Source organism: Saccostrea echinata, unplaced genomic scaffold (assembly GCF_033153115.1).
Source record: "Saccostrea echinata isolate AGI-Se365-2 ecotype Australia unplaced genomic scaffold, CSIRO_AGI_Sech_v1 ptg000054l, whole genome shotgun sequence".
Lineage (NCBI taxonomy): Eukaryota > Metazoa > Mollusca > Bivalvia > Ostreida > Ostreidae > Saccostrea > Saccostrea echinata.
In genome coordinates, this window is record NW_026889803.1 from 64211134 (window position 1) to 64234432 (window position 23299).

At 34.1% G+C, this 23299-nt stretch overlaps 2 protein-coding genes across 2 annotated transcripts; one reads left to right on the forward strand and one right to left on the reverse strand.

The window, feature by feature from the left end:
* Positions 1–1793: 1793 nt before the first annotated feature.
* LOC133206136 (uncharacterized) lies at positions 1794–18513 on the reverse strand. Its single transcript, XM_061342067.1, has 5 exons — positions 18414–18513; positions 15338–15488; positions 11155–11375; positions 6256–6284; positions 1794–2879 (listed from the first exon to the last, which is right to left on the reverse strand). Exons 1-5 carry the CDS (start codon positions 18463–18465, stop codon positions 2463–2465), a joined length of 870 nt encoding a protein of 289 aa, XP_061198051.1. The 5' UTR covers positions 18466–18513; the 3' UTR covers positions 1794–2462.
* A 2920-nt stretch (positions 18514–21433) lies between these two features.
* Positions 21434–23074, forward strand: LOC133205092 (neuronal acetylcholine receptor subunit alpha-9-like). Its single transcript, XM_061340833.1, has one exon. The coding sequence runs from the start codon at positions 21434–21436 to the stop codon at positions 23072–23074; it is 1641 nt and encodes a 546-aa protein (XP_061196817.1).
* Positions 23075–23299: the final 225 nt, after the last annotated feature.

Sequence of the window (23299 nt, forward strand, 5' to 3'; positions counted from 1 at the left end):
CAGTGGGACAGACAGAGGGAGAGGAAACCTATAGCTCCCTCTGGTTCTAACAAGGATATGGTTTTTCAGTCATGCTATCGTACCTTTACTTTGACCATTGAAAATGAAACATTTTATATGCTTGTATCCTTTATCTCTGATGAGGGTGACCTAATTTGACTTTTAGTCCCCTATCGGCGACACCGGAAGGGACTATAGGTTTCCTCTCTGATTGTCTGTCTTTTTGTCTGTCTGTCAGTGAAGATACCGAGCTGATTTCCGGTCTGTGAGTCTACCTTTATGAGTTACATTTTGTTCCGTATCAACGACTTTTGGACTTGAGAGTTTTCATTTTGAAGGGAACCAGACTAGAAATGCTGATGGAGACCATTATTGCGCATGCCATACACTCAGAATGCGTGTTTCATATTTGAGGAATGCAAGATGGGTTTAATTATTATTCAGCACGACGGCTATGTGAGGTAAAATGGTGATCAAGTTTGAAGATGATCATTTTCGACCCCAGGAAATGATATGATTCTGCACAAAGTAAATCGAAAAAATTCAGTCATCGTCTTAAGTTTCTTAAGACATCATCTTTGCAAGCCAAGGGTTTTCGGTATGTGGCCATGGGGAGCGAAGCAGACGGGAATTATTTGACTTGCGAAGATGAAGATATTCGATGTCAGATCGGTTTCAAATGGTAACGATGATAAAAGTCAAGATCAGAGATGAACTAAATCTGACCTGATTTAAGAAAGAAGACGTTTCTGTTAACTTTTTGCAGAAATGCTATGTGTCATGAAATGAAGCTTTGTGACAAAAGTCAAGCCAATATTTCTTATCCATGACACAATTTACTCCTGCCCAGCCATCAAGCTTAACACAAAACTTTTCATGTCAATTTTCAGGTTAAAAGGTCACAGATCACCTCGTTCTCTTCAACATGCTCATCAAATGGTTTATGAACAAAGCTTTATGACTATTTTATTGCATGAGAACACTTTGATTAACAGTCATAATACTTAATGCAAAGTTTTAATTTGGACCATAACATCTTCATATATTCCTATTGATTTTGAGCTTAAAAGTTCCAGTGTGACGATATTTAGTTTTACCTACTCGTGCTCCAACCAAGGTCTTGAGAATATTTGTTGAAGAGACTTCAAACTTTATACTGGTGTTGTAGATTTCCCCAAAGCCAGCATTTCCGCCTGAAATCTGTACTGTACTGTAGAATTTTACTGAGGGGGAGGGTAAAAAATGTTGCTTTTTTTAAATAGATGAATCATATTTAAGGGGTGGCTCTTTGAAAAATCGCACTTTCTAACTATAAGAGTAAGATTTACCCCCGAAAAATTGAATACAGTGTGGGATTTGCGTGCGGAAAATCCAACTTTTAGTATCTTCTTACGGTAGGGGAAATCCTAGTTTAGAGCCTGTATTTTAGGGATTTGATGGAAATCCTACTTTGGAGCCAGTTTTCCATGGGAGGGTGGGGGGGGGGGGGGATTTGTGGCATATCTTCAAAGAATAACGAGAGCACCTTGACCTTATTTTTGTAGGATTTTTTTCCAACGCGAAATCAACGTGTAACTCACATAATAATCCAATTTTTGCGATATACCGTGAAATTATATTTTATTGAAATTAAAAAGTTACTGCGTTATATTCCAAATACTTTACGTTATAACGCCAAAAATATGAATTCTTTTTTTTTTTACTTACTTGTACGAAAATGAGTTCAACAGGTTTTCGGAGAGAGTGTTTTACTTGTACATATTTAATAGCACCTTTTATGGAAAGCAGGATCTATCTTTATTTATAAACAAAGAAAACAAGAATACTCTAAATAAGTATAGACTTTAATGAATATCTAACAATAAATCTTAATTCAGACTTTAAATAACAGCATCAATACAACAATATACATCTGCATTATAAGAGAGAGCAAACTTAAAACATCATGTCCAATACAAGCTATAAAAAAAGTCTTGAACCAAAACATACAATAACTCACTGAATTCAAACAAAATGCATAGGTCCGAAATTTATGTTTCTCACAAATGTTGAACCATGATTGGATTTAATGCTTAAATGTCGTATCAATATTCTGCTGGCGAATACTTTTTATATATACTGCATCTCATTCATTATTGAAGTACTTTGAAGATTGTTACATGTATGTGGAACCAGCAGCTATAGCTTTGATATTTTCTATGAGAAGTAGATGAATCGGTATTATAAATTATGCCCTCTAAATTAAAATAAAAAAATAATGACTATATTTGCCCTAGGGCAAAGAACAACACTGCACTGCAGCAATCGGTACAAAGGCTGACACTGAAAATTGTGCAACTCTTTAAACTTTCGTTTATAAATCTTGATAATGTTAAATGGCAATTGTTCAGATTTCATGTTTACCTTGAGTTATAAATCGATGTTTTAATTATGTCTTTGTATCTATACGTTAGCAAATAAGACTATATATAGTGTAAAATGTCGTTAGTGTCACGCGGAGAAGCACTGCTGCGTTGATAGTCACTCATGCCCCCGCTGTTAACTGATGTACGTCTATCGGACGGATTTATCACAACACTGTCCAAATCATCATCATCATCTAACTTGCTACTTCCGGTTCGAGAAGTGTTATTGCTGTTTCTGCCTGATGACTGTTTACTGTAGTAAACGGAAGGCGCTGGTTCCTTTCTGCGCAAACTCCCTACTACAGCCCTTGGTTTTGGAGGGCAGTTGTGGTGAAGAAGCAGAGGGCGCTTTGGCTGATCACGTGAGCTGCAGCAACAGTAACACATCAAACAACAGATTGCTATCACAGCCGCAGACACACCAAACCCCACTGAGAGTCCAACAATCATTACATCATTTGATGTTTGTCTTTTCTGTAAAGGTAAATTGATGCTGTTTAATTTTACTTGAATCTGATTTAATACATTACGTAGCATATATACAATATATTATATATATTGCTTTAGGATCGGTCTCCAAGACGGGCAAGTACGTCCCACAATGAAATTCGAACCAGCAATGTAAGGATAATCTCCTTACATCCCGAGAACAAAATGCTCTAAAAACGGCGCTACACAGTCAACTTACAAATTTTATGTATAGTTTACCAATTAAATGATAGCAAATGTAGTAAAAACATGCATTACTGTACACAACAAAGTTGTAAAAATACATATATTGGGTAATTTCGGATTTTTTTTTCTTTTTTCTTTTTGAATTTGATTAAAAAAAAAAGTAGTTTATATTTTGACGGATCTTTGTAATGCATTGTTGAAAACTCTGTATCCACTTAATGGAAATGTCGGCGCTATAATTTTTGGCATTTTTTTTTTGATCCGCCAAAAAAGGAAACTTTTCGACACGCCAAAATCACCTCATATAATATGAAAACTGTAGAAATAGAAATATGTCAGTAGGAAATGAATGGGCCTCAGATGGATAGCTTTGCATTGCAAAATCCGTATCTGTAAGGTGAAGGTCAAAGTAAAGCTAGTCTAAGGTCAAGCACTCAGTTTGGGTATGAACAGAATTTATCACAGAAAGTCGTTACGCGAACAAGACCTACATAACTTCCAAGACCTACATAATTTACTGAGATTAAAAAAAAAACCCGAACATGGTTGAAGACAAAGGTCAAAATAACTTAAAAAAAACAATTTTTCAGATTTGAAACATGATACACAGAATAAGACAAAAACAAATCTCACGTTATTTTTTTTTTTTTTTAACTTTTATTATTTCTTAGGTGAAATATGAAAGCTGAAGCACCAATCGTTCAAAAGTTATGACCAAGGTTGAATTTTTTTAAAAGTAGGTCAAACTCCAAGGTCAAGGTCAATGGATTACAATTGTTGGTATCCAAAAGAAGGTCTTCTCAGAAGGAAAAACATGTTAAATATGAAAGCCCTAGCAACAACTTTTCAAAAGTTGTGTCCAAGGTTAAAGTTTTCCAAAAGTAGGTCAAACTCCAAGGCCAAGGTCAAAGGGTCAAAGTTGTTGGTATCCAAAGGAAGGGCTTGTCACAAGGATTACATATGTGAAGTATGAAAGCCCTAGCGTGAACTGTTTATAAGTTATGGCCAAGGTTAAAGTTTTTCAAAAGTAGGTCAAATTCCAAGGTCAAGGTCAAAGGGTCAAAGTTGTTGGAATCCAAAGGAAGGTCTTAAAAAGTTAAGCGAGAAGCCCTAAAATACAGGTACAAAAATGTACTTCTAGGTCACACAATTCATGCAAAACTAGTTAGCCGAACACAAAACGAAGATAAACGGTTTCAAGGTCATTTGAAAACTTAAGTTTAAAAATTTGATGCAGTTAGTGACTCTTACTGATGGGTGTCAATGTTAAAGAATCCTTGATGATGTTTTAAATTAATAAGCCAGACAGAAAAAATAAAGACAAGAGGCCCAGGGGCCACAACGCTCATCTGAGCACTGTGGCTAGGAAAAAAGGAAAAATCAGTTTAGTATTGAAAAGCTTAAATGCATAAGTGGTCCTTACCTACCCCTAAAAGTGAGTGGGGTGGGGTCATGATTTGAACAAACTTGAATCTACACTAACTAAGGATGCTTACATAATTTTTTGACTAACTGTGACTTTTTTCTCTACAAGTTTGAACTTTCATTGTGGCCCCACCCTACCCCTGGAGGTCATGATTTGAACAAACTTGAATCTACACTATCTGAGGATGCTTCCATATAAATATGACAAACCGTGGCTTTGCTGTTCTTGAGAAGATTTTTAAAGATTTTTCCTATATATTCCTATGTAAAACTTTGATCGTTCAATGTGGCCCCACCGTACCCCCGGAGGTCATGATTTGAACAAACTTGAATCTACACAACCTGACGATGCTTCCACATAAATATAACCAATCATAGCTTTGCTGTTCTTGAGAAGAAGATTTTTGAAGATATTTCCTTTGTACACCTATGTTACACTTTGATCGTCCATTTTGGCCCCACTCTACCCCGGGGGTCATGATTTGAACAAACTTGAATCTACACCACCTGAGGATGCTTCCATATAAATATGACCAATCATAGCTTTGCTGTTCTTGAGAAGAAGTTTTTGAAGATTTTTCCTATATATTCCTTTGTAAAACTTTGATCGTCCATTGTGGCCCCACCCTACCACCGGGGATCATGATTTGAACAAAGTTGAATCTGCACCATCTGAGGATGCTTCCACATAAATATGACCAATCATGACTTTGCTGTTCTTGAGAAGAAAATTTTTGAAGATTTTTCCTATATAGTCCTATGTTAAACTTTCATTGTCCATTGTGGCCCCACCCTACCCCCGGGGGTCATGATCTGAACAAAGTTGAACACACACCACCTGAGGATGCTTCCATATAAATATTACCAATCATTGCTTTGCTGTTTTTGAGAAGAAGATTTTTGAAGATTTTTCCTATATACACCTATGTAAAACTTTGATCGTCCATTGTGGCCCCACCCTACCCCCGGGAGTCATGATCTGAACAAAGTTGAACCCACACCACCTGAGGATGCTTCCACATAAATATTACCAATCACTGCTTTGCTGTTCTTGAGAAGAAGATTTTTGAAGATTTTTCCTATGTACACCTATGTAAAAGTTTGATCGTCCATTGTGGCCCCACCCTACCCCCGGGGGTCATGATTTGAACAAATTTGAATCTACACTACCTGACAATAATTCCACGTGAGTTTCATCTTTCCTGGCCCATTGTTTCTTGAGAAGATTTTTCAATAATGCCATTAATTTTTTGCTATTTCGTAATTATCTCCCCTTGGAGGAGGGCGTGGCCCTTCATTTAAACAAACTTGAATCCCCTTCACCCAAGGATACTTTGTGCCAAGTTTGATTGAAATTGGCCCAGTAGTTCTGGAGAAGAAGATGAAAATGTGAAAAGTTTACGACAACAACGACGCCGACAGACAACGGACAAATTTTGATCAGAAAAGCTCACTTGAGCCTTCGGCTCAGGTGAGGTAATAAAAAAGAAAGGTCAAAGTAAAAGAAAAGGTGAAGGTCACAAGTGATGCATTTGTAATATTTAGTACTCTTTTCTGCTCAGGTATTTTCAAAGTAAAGAATCCATAGCCTCGGCCACCGATGTTGCTATATGCAAGCTAAAACGATTCAGTAGTTCAGTGTAGAAGGAAGCCAAGATATTTAAGAACAATGGAAGAATTTAAAAACAGATAACAATTATGGCAGAACATTAAAATGTACATCACTTAGTTTTTGCTATATATATCTTACCGTAGTATGTACAGCAGTCACTGTAGATCCTGTACAAAAAAAAATAATCTTTTATTAATGAACGTCTTTAATCTTAGGAAAAGGTGTGAAAATGGATATCACCTGCAAAACCTTCTATGACTTTTAGATATAAAATATCTAGGAAGGTTTAAAGCAAGTACGAAATGTGTTTTAAAAAATCTTGTTATACGATTAAAGTAGATCATTGAAGGAGTCAGGAAGATTCCAGTTCCCAAAGAGCAAGCCTATTTCCCGAGGCTTGCTCGAGGGGAAATGGAATCTTGCTGACTCTCTCAATGATATACTTTAACTGTTTTATTATACCGATAAAAAAATTAGACCATTTTACTCGTTAAATTTTGCGATGAGGTTTTTATGATATCTGCAATGGAAACATCAGTTATAACTTTAATCTATACAAACGAATATATTCAATAGAAAGGCATTGCATTTGAATCAATTATCTACAGAATACATGAATCTGCGAGCAATATGCTGATTTTTAGGTCATGCCTCCTTAAATGTAACTTTAATGAATATTCGTGATTTTATTTGGAACATATTGAACCTTTTCCTGTGATTAAAAGAAATTGTGAGGTGTTCCAAATACGTGTGTATCTGTTCATCAAACTGACACACCTTTTTGCAGGAAATCAGTCTTTTAAAGGTGATTTTCAAGGATTAGCAAAATATATCGATTTGCTATTACTTGGTGAAAAAAATCAGTAGAGATATACTAATGAAGACTTTCAAACACCACATGTATACTAGTTGGTTTGAATTTTCCTTTATTTGCTAGTGTTCTGCAGTTGACATTTTGTAGAAATTGCACTCGAAGTTTCGTACAGTTATATGTACCTACGTCCCTCCGTGTTCGTTACTTTCCGTATCTTCTTCATTGTACGGTTTTAAATGATGTTAAAACTTGATAATTTGATATGAAAAATCACCATTATCAAAGTACAGGCTACGAAGGTTGATAAATGGAAGTTACATGACGTTTGGTTTTAACGCATCAGGGGGACTGTGGCGTACCCTCGTAATCTATTCAAAATTAATATAATTTTGTCCTCTAGTAAATAAAAAAAAAATCTTTCACAATCACGATAGCAAAGAAAATATGATCTTTGAAAGATAATTTTCACTGGGACACCATTAGTACCTGCATAGAAGTACAGTTTCATCAATACCATCCTACACCCTATATTTTTATAATGGCATCGACTTTTGTCTCGGGTGCTCCTATTCGCCTTTGTGCTAAATTGAAAAAGGTGTAAAAATAACCATGGTCTATTAAGTAACTATTAGTGGTGATCAATTTTGGTTAAAAGTAGAACACCTAATTTAAAAGAATAATATCTCCCTTTTTTCAATAGACGGTAGCAACCTGAATTGAAACAGTTGAGGTTTTTGCCTCAAGAGGTAACTTATATAATATTTTGTTACAAATTAATTGGTACAGTCAGTTAATGAACAAGAACACAAATCTCGTGGGAATTAAGACTTCTAGCTGAAGGCGTGAATATTGTTCTATAGATCAACAACATAAGGACACGTTGTATTGTCTGATTCATGTTTAACCGATAAATTGTATCCACTGTGATGTGGTTTTCAGAACACAACCGACACACTAAGCACCGCCACCGTTACAGCGCCCTATGATGAAATGGAGACTCTTTGATTGATTAATTATCATTATTTTATTCTTGCTTGTGAAAAAAGATTATTATTTTTTCTTCAAAAATTTATTGAAAAACTACAAATAAAACTGAATCATATGACACAGTTTTTAATACTTCTTATCCTACACAATTATAAGAATGTTGCTGGAATAAAACACTTCTGTCATGATCGGTATATTATACAGGCAGTAGTCATTTGGAATCAAAGAAGAAATGATCCCTATGTCAGATGTATGGCTAATGTGATTCAATTTGCTTTTAGATTGAGTAAGAATATTTTGAAATTAAAAAAATGCTTTTCAACACTGCGTCATCAAAATACTGTTGTCAGAAATATTGAGTTTCTGTTCACAAGTAACACATATTTTACAGATGATGGAAATTTTGACTTAAGTCAAAGTCCGTTTCATAATCCCGAGTTCTGAAATATTTCAAAAGATCTTGACACACTGAAATAATAAGCCAGTAAGAACATATTTTAAGTGACACCATCATTGATTTTTGCTTTCTCATTGCAAATTCAAATAAATAAAGATATCATGCATTATATGAGCATGTTGGTGAACAAAAATTTCATTTTAATATTTGTTGTAGAAAGACTTCGAATAACCACTTGTGACACCTGACAACGAATATTATTAGGTGAAACTGCCGTTTACGCTTTTTGGTTGCATTAAAACTGAAAACTCTATTCCTTAAAAATATAGTTCTGTTTATTTTCCCGCAGTGTTGTGGTTCTAAGGTTGCTAGCGCTGACAAGGTTGTTGTCAAGCTGAATTTCAATTGATTTTATTTTCATTTTCCTGTGAGATCTACGGTTTTAAATTTTTGTAATTATCTCAACATTATTTTGGTTAAGTAGAAAAAAATACGTCTGTGTGCAAAGTATTTTCCCTATCGGAAAACGTAGTTATGTAAATGAGTTTTTTTGTAACGTTTGTTTTCTTTCGTGATAATGAAAAAAGAACCCTATTTGAAAATGTCATCAACTCTTTATGTATTAGATATAGACTTGATCTTCTAATATTTTAAAGGCATCTATATAATACTCTGATATTAGATGGAAAAATAAAACCCCATGTTTGACATTTTCCATTATGGCCACAGGCGTCCCTTTACGTTAGATCATGGTTTGTCCTGAATTTAAAAAAAAAAGATGAATTTTTCCAAGTTGTTAGAATGTGTTGTGTAACATCGGAATGTATTAAGCCACTGGATATGTTCAAGTGTCGCACTAAACAGGTTTTAAAATAAGAGAAGATTGATTTTCTTTTAGTTCATAGTAGGATAATGCAATCAATGATAAAATTCAGTTTCTAGACATTGATGCAATCTAGGTTTCTAGCAAAATGGTACACGGCAGGAGATATATGTTATTGAATCTCCAATAGACAAGAAATACCCTGTGGTATCTAAACATATTTATTTTACGATCCAAATCAAACTGAAAAATCATCCCCACGTTATGAATCAATGACAGTTAGAACATGAGGCTTGTGGGCCTTAACACTCACCTATGTCGTCTTGTTTAGTACATATTAATGTTCTATTACTCTGAGAAATTTAATGTAAGGCATTGAATTATCCTACAGGAATTGGGTTTCGATTCAGGATCAAAACTGAATACTCTACAGGAATTCCATAATGACATCCAACTGCTTTCTGCCAACTGCTTACTTCCACTGCTTATAACCTATTGTCTTATTCTTAACACGCATGCTTGAAGGTAACAATATCACTACAGTGAAAAAGAGGCGGATCCAGAATTTCTATACTGGGAAGGAGAAGGAATGTTGAAAACACAGGAACGAACTCGAATATTTCATGACAAGCAAAATAAGGGTGATAAAACTAGCCCTAGCCGATAAGAAATATATTAGAAACACTAAGGAAAAATCACAAATTCTTTTGCCATGAGTAAAATGATTTCTGAAATCTTATAGCATTTTTGCCCAATACTCTATAAAGCATAACGAGGTATTTTACTCTATGAAAAAAATAGTTTGTTTTTAGGCAAAGAAGCAATTTCAGTGTGTGTGTGTGTGTGTTGGGGGGACCAAATAGAAATCCCTCGACAAGTAATCAATAAGGTCACAGACGTCATTATTGAGGGAGCACAACTGTATCGTATATGTTGGCAATTTATTGGAGACACTCACCATCATCACCAATGGTTCTACAGGCCTGACAATAGCCATTAAGTAGATTTAAATTAGACATACTTAAAAAAATTCACAAATTAATAGGGGTAAAAAGAAACACTAGATATATTGCTACAGATTACCTTAGACAAAAATTATTATGATTTTTCAGTAGTATTTCTGGTATAAATACAAGTACATATACCAATAAATGTTACCCAAGATCCTGCTAAAAGTTTGTTCTGTTGTCGTTTGTGACCCCCCCCCCCCCCCACACACACACACACACTTACATATGTAAGAATGGTCACCCCAACTGATATAGACCCTCCCCCATTTTCTGCGTTACATATGCTTTTAATCTCTTCTCTCAAAAAAGCTATGGAATTATTTGCCTGCAAGGAAAGTGGGAATTAGATGTTTTGGTTTTAAGAGGAAATACCCCTTTCTCCGATTTACTCCTTTAGCTCGCCTTCACTGTTTAAAAATTCCTGAATCCGCCAATCTTTATGATTATTGTGTTATTCTTGCTATCATATAGTTTACTAAAACATGTGTATTAAATATATCAAACATAACAAAATAGTCAATATCATCTATAAACAGTGGCAGTAAGCAGTGAGCCATTGGCAGTAAGCAGCTGGCAGTGGCAGTATATGGGTGATACATAATATCCATAAGCAAATGCAGTCATCAGGGGCAGGTGGCTGTCGTATATGGAATTCCATATAAGCAAAGCTTTTAAAGGGTCTTTTTTTTACAATTAAATTTTTTTGTTGATTAATCTTGTTTAATATTTCGAATTTGTTACTTTTGAATATCTACGAGGAATGTCTAACTCCTGTCGGATTATGACTACACATACCCAATCTTTAGATTGCAAATACCGGTCAGAGTTTAGGATTTCATAAGATAATTAATAATTTGAAGACATTTAATTGATTCTCTATTTTTTTTAACAAATATAAATCACAGTTTTACTTGCATATCATGCCACATCTTTACACAAGAGTCTTGTTAATTTGCAAAGTATCTCAATTAAAGAATACATAAATTCAATCAACATTGCTACATACCATCAGTGGAACACACGTAGTGATGTTGGTACGTGCAATCCGTCGTGCGGAACTTAAGATTTGAGTCGAGGTCGAGTCTGACGCAGTGACGCGTGTCCACATTGAATGGTTCATTGACAAACCAGTTGACCCAGGATACAGGTGTCCCATCCACCCATTCGTGCCGCTTGAGAGCAGTATTATACTTCATTCCTATGTAAACTGGAGCAGAGGGCATTTCTCTACAAACAGAAGATTAAATTTTAATAGTTGTGTGTTTTTTTTTCCCAAGACATTCATGCAGGAGAACCAATCTGCATCGTAAATGATTGGAGTGAAATAATGAGGGTAGAATCAGCAGAAAGACTTCCAGTGTGTTGCATAAAAAAGTCGTATGGTCCGTAACGTTGGGTATTTTTTGATAAAGAAAAAATATTTTGCTTGAAAATTTTGCCTAACCTCTTTGCCAAAGTGTGCTGATTTTGAAAATCGCTAAAATTCAAACTCGGATCTTATGGAAGAAAATGAAAATTCAATTGACAATTAAAATGCAGTTTATTCCGATATCTCCAGCTATATATAAAATCAAAGCCAATATCTGAGCATGGACAGAACTTCCTCTATAAAAATGTGCTTATCATTAGATTTTTTAAAAAAGGGATCAACACAAGGTGTTGTCTTTCAGCAAGTTTTAATTTGAAGATTGAACATTGAAGGCCGGGAGGAATCAATAAAAAAATATTCATAATTTTTACCCGATGTGATTGATTGTGTTATATGGGTGAATTAAAAAAAAATGACCACCAAACTGAATTTTTTTGCAAAAATTCATCTACTTCTAACATATTTTTCACTTATATCATCATATTGCACATGCATTCTAGTTTAAAATCCTGAAGTGGCAATAGAATAGACAATTGGATTAAAAAGTTTCAGAATTTTTATTAGTAAAATTTCTTTTGAAAAAAGAAAATATCATTACACCTTAAAAGACTTTCTAAAATACATAATCACAAGAAATTATAGTTTTTTATGCTTCAAAATGGTAAAAGGGGTATAAATGATCAAATCTAGACCTTGATTGAGTATCTTCTCTTGTATGTGTGACAAAAAATTGGCTTTTTTGATTGTTATTTTACATTATTTTTTCAATTCTGGTTTGAAAAGTTTTAATAAGAAAAAAATATGAAGCAATAAAATTCCCCAAATTTCACTTTTTTTGTCCGTTCAAGCCAATTCTTTAAATCTAAGCCAAAAAAGAATTTTTATATACGAGTTCTCTTACAAAAAATACTAGATTTTGAAGTGACCCTATGTTACATTATTGTGTTGCACTCCTGACATCTGATATGTATTTTATTTAACATTGTTTTAAAAATTATTACACACAATAACCCATTCTTTCTTTGTAAATTAATTTTTCGTTTTGATATTTTTCATCGTTTACGGCAGGTTTTTCATATTTTGAAGACCTTAACACATGATTATTTGCAAAGTGTAATATACATAAATTGTATATAAAACTATATGTGAAATGATGAAAACTATTCCCTGAATTGACTAGAAAATTTCTGTAATTTGTTGATAGTGTTTTGAACATCAAATAGTATCAAACATTTTTTTCAACTCATTTTTTTAGTAAAGATAATTAAAAAGCATTGGTAATTATAAAGCAGTTTTGTTGCACTCCTGACTGCAGTAAAATTTAAAATTAAAATCGTAGAACACAAAAATTCATAAAGTGTTGGCAACATCAAGTGGTAATGAAACTGTACAATGTTTGTAGTCCAATACTTCATAATTAAAACAGATGAAAGTATTTAAAATTCGCATTTTATCTGGAATTATTCCCTATTTATGCCAAAAAGCTAGCTTAAATGTATATTTAGAAGATAAAATATATTTTATAGCATATTTTCCTTTAGAGGACAAACACAGTAACCCACCAGAAAAATTCTACTCATCATTTTTTCTTTATTTTTATTCTTATTGGAGGATTTATAATTCTAACATATTTGTTGCACTCCTGACCAAAAGTATTGGGACCTTTAAAGTAGAATTGTGAAGTGAAAATTACATAAGAACTTGTTCTGTTGTTTCAGTGAAGTTTAGGAAGAATTACTTGAATTTTATGACAATGTTTTAGTGTGTTTATTTTTAACATTCATTAAAAAAATCACAAAAAAGATAAAAACACATCTGAATTGATAAAATTGAAAAAGGAAGGATTTTAATAATAAAACTGTCAATAATTTAGCATTAAATTATACAAAAAGATCATTATTAATTAATGAATAAGTCTAAGCATGAATAGAAGTGTTTTTGTCACACAACTTGAATCTTTAAAAAAATGTGTTGCACTCCTGACCATAGAAATATTGATCTGAAGCACAGACAGATCCTGTAATTGATAAATCTATTTGGTAAAAATGTTCTTTGTGTCTTTCTTTTCCAAAATAAAAATCAGAAAATCATATAAAGGTAATAGTTTTTTCATGCTTGGGAGCAAAACATCAAATGTTGCACTCCTGACATTATTGGGTATGCACATATACTTGACTCAAATTAATGCTGCTTGTGATTTATATAACATTTTTAAGTTTTAAAATGTCTATCAGTTGTTGTTTTACACTTTGAAAATTCTTTTTTGTCTTAATTTTCTTTCAGAATTTTACAATTGATGTTTTTTGGCAACACTACATTTTTTCTGTTGCACTTCTGACATGGTAGGACATTTTTTTAAACATCAGCCATGACAACAACTTGATTAAACAAAAGTTACTACTGCCCACATTTAAAGCTCAATACTTTGAATATTATCAGGAAAGTCTTTATTTTCAACATAAAGCATTATTATTATTTATTTCACAGATCTCCAAAAAATATTGAAATTTCAAAATGTCACAAAAAGGTGTTACACTCCTGACAATTTTAGCATCATTTTTGGGCATAACTTTTTTGTTAATTGAGATATCAACGAGATATTTGGCAGGTATTTAGACACTATCTAAAGACATATGCTGAGACATTGAAATCTATTTTCATTGCGTGTATTTTTAGTGTGGGTTGATAAATATGCGTTTGGTCATTTTTTTTTAATTCACCCAAATGCGAAATTTCGACGCAAATATCGAAATAAATGAAAATTTCCTTTAAAAAAACTCAAATTTTAATTCATCACCTCTATTTTGAACCACAGTCACATGTTCAAAAATAAGCAGAGTGAAATACTTTCTCACCATTAATATTTCCTAACTTTTTTCTTCTTATTTAGCATGGTAACCATACAAAGATAGGGGTGGGAGGGGGATTGCTGCAAAACAATCACTTGAGGTTTAGTCGTTTAGCTTAGATTTAAACTTCGACTTCAAGAATATTACATGGACCCCATTAAAATGTGTATTACTGAAATATATTCATATAAAATCAAATTGAATGGTGGAATTTTGATTAAAACATTCACATTATCCCTTTTTTTTTACCAAACCCCAAATCTTCGGTTTGCTTTTTTCAGTTGTTGAAATCAGGGGATTTTAGGAGCTCAGCATGGTAAATACTGCGCATGCGTCGAATGTGGTCCAATGCCTTTTATTTCTCCCCATTGAAGGAAGTAATTTAAAGGAAAATGAAACTAAAAAAAAAAAGCAATGGAAAAAAGAAAAACAACAAAGACGCTAACTTGTGTGTATGTAAGTAAAAAAAAAGTACTTTAAACAGTGTTTTCATTTTTTTTTTTTTTTTTTTTTTTGACAAATGATTGAAATCGTATTCTGAAGGGTGTTTCTTTCAGACCTATAGAATTTCATTGTATCATTTTCAACATTACAATAGGTTGTTTTATTATACCTCTACTGATTTTTTTCCTATATAACATTAGATCGTTAAATGTGACTAATTCCCTACAAATCGTTATGAATGGATTAATCCCCGTGCGTTAGTCATGTGAGCTAATTCCCAGTTATCCGTAATCCTCTAGATTTTACTTTTACATTGGTATGCTATGTGAATGGACTTATCTCCGTGTAATAAAACAGTTAAAAGTATATCATTGCGGGAGTTAGCAAGATTCGAGTTCCCCTCGACCAGGACTATTTCCCGAGGCGAAGCCGAGGGAAATAGTCCTGGCCTTGGGGAACTGGAATCTTGCTAACTCCTTCAATGATATACTTTAACTGTATAACATTGTTTACATATATACATATACCTTCCGCCGTTAGTTAGGAGGCTATACACTTGGTCAAATTTTTCCTGGCTGTTAATGATGGCGAGGTACTGTCCTCTGCTCTGGCAGTCTGTCAAGGCATCTTTCTCCTGGACCTTAGTCTGGAAGTACTCAAACTCTGTGCATCTAGACTCTGCAATAAAAAGCGGTTTAATTTTAAACTTTCGTGTTTTATAATCATATTCTATTCATATAATTATACATATCAAACGTTTTTGTATACCCAGCACTAGAATTCAAGATAAATAATTTCACAAACAACCAATTTTTTGAAAAATAATGTAAAACATCTTTTCTCTACTGAAACAGGTCTACACAATATATCAAGTAATAAACCTCTGGAACACAGCCGCATCCAAGTAAGTGCATTTTATTGCCTACATGTGAACTTTTTATGAAATGGTACACCGTATCACAAAATCAGTGGCTCAATTTCTTCTTTGAGTTACACGTATAAAACACAGATTAAGAATCTCTAAGCCCGAATATTGTGTCAGTGATTTTTAATGTTCGTACAATCTTCCACTGCTTGTGGACAGGATCCTCACCCGAATATATACCCCGGGTCTAAGGATATTTTATTTGTCTTCTTTCATAAAGTAATCTAGTACATATTTACAATCTATTCCATGTGAAAAATCCAACAACCTACAACTGATGTTATTAAGTGTCCAATCACATCTGTAACCTACAGCTGGTGATAGATGGTATCAATTCACACTTGTGACCTACAGCTGATGTTATTTGGTGTCCATTTACCGACATTTGGTATCAATTCACACCTGTAACCTACAACAGGTGATACTTGGTGTCCAATCACATCTATAACCTACAACTGGTGATATTTGATATCCAGACAATCACACCTATAACCTGCAACTGGTGATATTTGATATCAATTCACACCTGTAACCTACAACTCTTGATATTTCGTATCCAGACAATCACACCTGTAACCTACAACTGATGTTATTTGGTGTCCAGTCACATCTATAACCTACAACTGGTGATATTTGATATCAATTCACACCTGTAACCTACAACTGGTGATATTTCGTATCCAGACAATCACACCTGTAACCTACAACTGATGTTATTTGGTGTCCAGTCAAATCTGTAACCTACAACTGGTGATATTTGGTATCCAGACAATCACACCGGTACCGTATATGATTTCCATTATGACCCCTGGGTCGAGGCCTCTGCTGGTGGACCGTTTGTCCCCAAGGGTCTCTACAGCCCAGTAGCTACATGTAAGTATTTCGGTACTAGCTTGAAAATACGGATATATATTTAATTGTAGTAGTAAAATTTAGAAATTTATTTCAAAATTAAGGATTATCTCCCTCATGCATAGCGCTGATCTTTCGACTATTTGGCTCCAGTCTTTGGTACCTTTTTTCATCTCTTCAAAGTCTTTTTTAATTAAATATTTTGGATTTCCAACGTTTCGGCTTGAGCACCACTGAAGAGACATAATTTGTCGAAATGCGCATCTGGTGCATCAAAATTTGTATCTGTAACCTACAACTGGTTATATTTGGTATCCAGACAATCACACCTGTAACCAACAACTGGTTATATTTGGTATCCAGACAATCACACCTGTAACCTACATCCGGTGATACTTGGTATCCAGGCGATCACACCTGTAACCTACAACTGGTGATACTTGGTATCCAGACAATCACATCTGCAACCTACAACTTGTGATATCTGTCCAGACAATCACATCTGCATAAAACTCTGTAATATTATCTTTTCTGTTTCAGCCTTTTTGCGCATGTTCCTGCATTCTATAGAATTGTATAAATACCACAGAAAAAATCTTCAGCAATAACTTTCCCATCTCTATAATTCCAGTAATTTTTAAATGATTCTTAGCATTGCCTTGTAACTTCAAGAACTCAAGATGATTCATACAGTTCATATCCTTTGCGATCACAGAAACAGTAATGCGCAATGTCATGGACCTGCACGTTAACCTACATGTAACCATAGGTTGAATACTGATGTGAGTCGTCATGGAAATGTTTTCTCAGCTATATAGAGAGCCTGTTGGTTATGTGCTCATAATGACACAAAAGATTACTTATTTGTCTATTTTACTCTGATATAAGAAAAATATATATTTAAAAAAATGGTTTTTACCAGAGTCCAAGTATGTTTAAATTAATTAATTTGCTGTTCAAAACGTTTGAAAGAATTATGCAACTTATGGAAATTTTTAGTCAAAGCCACTTTTCCACTAAATGCTGCTACAACTGATTGTATTCATTATATATTATAGTTAGCTTGTACACCCTTTGTCAGATTCATATAGATACAAGTGTATATGTTGTAGGAATAGTATATATCTGACAAAACCTTTTGGGTTTAAGAATATAGTGAAACCCGAATAAATGTTTTATATTTCTATAAAATAAATGGGTTATACGATGTTATACCAAACCTTTCTGTATAGATGAGTTTTAAGAAGTTTGAGGTTTGGTCGATTTTCAAGAGAATTTTTTGTCTGCTGTATGATGACTTATTTGAGAGCGCCTTCTGTCTGCTATCAGAAGGAATAAATGGCCCAGGGGACTTAAAAAAATGACTTAACATTGTGTGTAGTTTAAAAAAAGGATGAATAATATACCTCCTGATCAACTTTTCGTGGGATTAAGTCACTTTTAAACACATTTGTGCGGATTTGAAAACTTAAGCATCGATGAGCGTTGTTGCCCACACTATATTCAGTCCATCCAAAGTTAGCTACCTTGCAGAGCATTCATTGACAAATATCTGTTTTACACCATGAAATTCATCATTCTTTGCTCAGCCTATAAATAAAAGTTCTTAAAATCTGACCACCATCAATGCTTCTATCATTAACTTGAAATTCCGTTTTATTTTTCGTTTGTGATTTTTAGTTTTTTTTCTAATTTGAATTTTAGTGTTTCTAAAAATCGTGTTTTCATGGCAAATGTCATTTATTTATTCAAGCAACCAATTCAACTTTAAAAAAATAATTGGATGAAAATTTTACAGGAACAGTTAATTAAAAAAAAATATTTACCTCTGATGAAGAAACATATAAGAAAGAGTAATAAGCCATCCAAATGAACCATGTTCCGTAATAAATGTAACCATCCTACATCATAAGGATCTAACCCAACTCTCCGCTTCTAACCAAATGAAACTAACAATTGGCACTGCTGAATCAATATTTTAATACAGGTTGTTTGGAATTTCGTCTTCATAAAACCTATTGGATATACATGAATAGCGAAATGCTCACATCGATTTTCAGAGACTCTGCAAACAAAAACTTACATCGATAGTTCGCCAATTACTTTAACCGGTATGACACTTTCAAACATTGCTTCGGGTGCTGTAAAGAAGATTATAGTGGGATAATGGTTAATTAACTTACTATTTTATTTCATTTCAGTACTATAGGATTCACCTTGTCATAACAGAGATAGATATTTTACAGTCGTCCGATTACCCGGGCAAGTAAAACGTCCGATTGGGCAAGTGAATATTTCTGATAGAAATATAACATTAGTTCTTATGAGAAATAGAACTAATAAACTGAATACTAGATAAGTTAAGATAGGATAAGTTGTTTCATGACAACAAACTTCATTCATTCAATATTCTGTTTCCTTTCATGCTAATAATAAAAATCAAGCTCTCAGTCTGACAATTACGTTTTGGTAACAATGAAAATTAATATGGAGATAACGAACAGTATTCAAGCTCAAAGTCCATTTACACAATACAAATCAGGACCGGAGCAAACATGGACCTCCAAAAAACATCAGAGGCAGGATCAGGTGCCATGGAGGAGTAAGCATCCCCTGTGGACCGGTCACACCCGCCGTGTGGTCTTTGTCATGATCGAGTAAACGGAAAAATCCGTAGAAATGTCAGTGTGTACATAATGGCCTAACAATTAGTATGAAAAACGTCAAAATTAGTTTTAGTTTATTTACTGACAGAATAAATTATGCTGATCATGATGTGTATAATTCGTAGCAAATATGGTGCTACAGCTCGGTTCTGCAGTCATCACTGTTAAAATATTATTTTTTGGAAGGGGCGGGGGGCTCAAAATAATCCAAAGGATTTTACCGAAAATGATAATTTTTTAAACTATTTCTTTAAATGATATATAATAACAAGAACAAGGAAAATGTTAATAACTTTTCAGCGTTTTAATCCTATTTCTAAATTAAGCTTTTGATATAAAAAGTAATTAATTGTGGTCTTTCTTTTATATTTTGGGCATCCAAGTCTTACATACACACTACGGACTAGTGAAAGTTAGTGTCTATCCCTGCATAATTAGATTTAGATTTTGATGGCTACCTTAATGGCATTTCTTATCTTTTCACGGTAGAAATTGTATGCGAAAGTGTTGGTACTCAAGGGAAGAAATACACATATTAAATAGGAAAGCCCCAACTCCAACCATTAAAAACAACTTATGGCCAATGTTGAGGTTTTTTTCCCTTCAAAAGTAGGTAATCTCCAACGTCTAGGTCAAAAGAAAAAAAATATTTTGTATCCAAGGAGAGCGCTTATCAGAATACATGTGAACTATGAAAGCCCTAACACCAATTTGATATTTAAAAGTTATGGCCAATAAAGGTAAAGTTTAGTGAAATTTTTCAAAAGTGGGACAACGCATTCCTTCTTATTCCTTGGTTTTCCTTCTGATGTTCTTTTCATTATGAAGTCTATGACCAACAAAAATAAGGATCCAGATATTGTGCAACCCTGCTTCGATCCTCTTGTTACCCGGAACCAACCATTTCTTCTCTATTTCTAGCACTTTGCACTGGTATGATTCATATGAAAGTTTCAATATTCTGACCAGCTTGTCTGGGATGCCATAAAACTTCAGAATAGACTAAAGAAAAAAAATCAAATTGGGCAGTCAATTGTCTTTGATTTTCTAAGGCATGATAACTCTAAGATTAGCTTGCCCATGATTCTCAATAATTTAATGCATTTATAACAGATGTGTGGAATTTTAAAGAATCCTTGGTAAATTTTACAATATAATTTTTTAACAAAGGAATGACATCGCTTCATGAAAAGCAAGATATATGAAAGTACTTATTCCGTTTATACAGGGAAAAGTACAATAATTTTTGTTTGAATAAAACAACATTTTTGACTTATTCAAAGTTAATATTAAGTACCTGTTTTATCTTTATCTATATATTCCAAAATGTCATGCAATATACATCTTTGAAGAATATGGAATGAGCGTGTTCTTCTTTTTGTCAAAAGATATACTTATCAATTTTGTCAAACTCATTGTGGTTTCATAAATTTATAGCTATGTCATAAATCGTAGCTTTTCCCCCAGCCTTTTCTTTCTCTGATGAACTAAAAATAGAGAAAAATGTTTTTTTTAAAGTATACATTATTTGGTACTATGAAATAAAGCCAAATATCACTTTTTTCCACCATCATATTCATTCAGTTCATAAAAACTGATTTGAATTGGCATTTATTCTTCTGCAGCATATTGTGACCTCTCAAAGCTTAACGACCTTAACAATAAACAACTTTTTTTAGGTATAATGTGGCAATTCTACAATTTTTTCAAGCCAACTAAATTACTCTCATACTTTAATTGCAAATAAAGTTCTGTCACATCATCATTAGGTGTCGAAAGTCTAAATAAGTAAAATGGTAAGAAATAACATTTCTTTCACCTGGATTATTTCAATTTCATTCTATACTTATGAATAAAAGTTTAAGTACTAGGTGCGTCGAAGAACAATCCAATGTATTTTTTTTAAATTCTTATATAATTCATAAACATATTCTATATCATTTATAAAAATTTTGACAGCTAATAACATATATAATTCAGGGTCAAAAATCTGTGATGTCCTTCGATAAGTGCTGAATGGTTTGTTTTACGCATATTAACCATATTTATGAACTACCGACTTTGATTGATAGACAGTACATCAGTAGTTTAAATGTCCGGGAACCAGTGCACAGTGGACTGATTACAATGCATATATTAAAGGTTTCTGTGCACTGCGTCTCAAAAAGCGACCAGAGAAGATGCCGGCCACATGTATTATTTTATGTGTCTGTCTTCTGGTCTCTATCGACTATGTCCAGAGTCAAAGACGTAACTGTGGCAAAAATAGTGACAATCGAGAAGGTTGTCCTGGTTGGTGGAACGGTGGAGGAGGAGGAGAGGATACAACGGAAGCCCCATCTACAACAACTTCAACACCATCACCACCACAAACAACAACAACTACAACAACAACAACTACTACTACGACAGAATCAACAACAACAACAACGACTACAACAGAACCACCGACGACAACAACCACACCCACGACCACCACTACACCAGAAACCACCACAACAGGGATAACAACAACCACAGAGCCACCGCGAGTGTTTTCCACGGCGCTAGAAATGTCAACATTCATCGAGGACACTTTTATCAAGTCCACAAAGACTTACAACAGTTTGATTTTTCCTAGAAATAATTTCAATAAGACAATAGAGGTAGACATTAATTTCAGTTTAATAGCAATCACAGAATTAAATGAAATAGCCGGTACATTAGAGGTTATTGGGATACTGACTCTGACTTGGTATGATGAGTTAGTGGATGATTCTTATGACAGTGATGCACACGGTAAATTCTCAGAAATTGCTATTCCTCATAGATTCGTCTGGAAGCCTCCTGTCTCTCTGTTTAATTCCGCGTCAGCCATAGTGCCTGTTGGGGATGATTCTAACTATGTTCGAATGTACAGGATCACAGAGGCAACTGATCCTTACAACAATCACGGTAAAATGGAATGGAGACCCGGTGTTGTGACAAAAACTGGATGTGTTGTAGATGTGGCCTATTTCCCCTTTGATAAACAGACTTGTAACATAACCTTTACCCACTGGGGTTACAGTGACAAAGAAGTTGTATTTGTACCTACTGCATCAAGTTTGGATCTGAGAGATTATACGCCATCAGACGAATGGACCCTTTCAAATACAAAACTGATTGTTGAATCTCTGGATGGTGGTTCTTTTGTCAAAATGGAAATTACACTAACACGAAAGCCCACATACTATTTGGTTAATTTTTTCTTGCCAATTATCATCTTGGGTATTCTGAATGCTCTGGTTTTTGTCCTTCCTCTGGAGAGTGGAGAGAGGGTCGGTTACTCTGTCACAGCATTTTTGTCATTTGCAGTTTACTTATCCTTAATTGCAGACGGAATGCCTAGGACATCAGAGCCAATGGCAATCCTGAGTTACTACCTTATGTCGATGGTGGTCGTTAGTGCGGTTGCTACCATCATAACCATCTTCACTCTCCGCGTCTACCTAAAGGATGAAGACGACCCTGTACCCCCGTGTCTTGCCCTCTTCATTGCGTGTCTTAATTGTCGAGTCTGCAGGAGGGATGACGATGACGATGATGAAGAGGAGGAGACACCATTATTAGCTGCAGACGAACTGGAATTAGAAACAATGAGACAAGGATCAGCGAGAAAATCACGATCCCATATCGATGAAATTGAGAGTATTTACAGCGATGATTCACCTCAGAATCGATACGACGTGGATTGGAAGCTTGTGGCGAGCACTTTGGATGTGTTTTCTCTTCTTGCTATTCTAGGAGGAAGTGTGGCCATTGCGGTTGTGTTTTTGGTTCCATTGGTTGCTCAGATGTGAATTGTTCATTTCTATTAAATTGTTAAGCTTCTGTTAAATCTGCTTCGACATTAAATCAGACTCATTATTTGTTAGTTTAACAAAAAAAAGCACACACACAATTTGTTGTACGTTAGACATGTCAACAGTTAAACAAACATATACAGTTTGCATTATTTATGCCCTGACATCCCTCATGTTTTGGCTTTTTTTTTATCTTTGTGCCAAGGTCAATTTAAGTTCTAT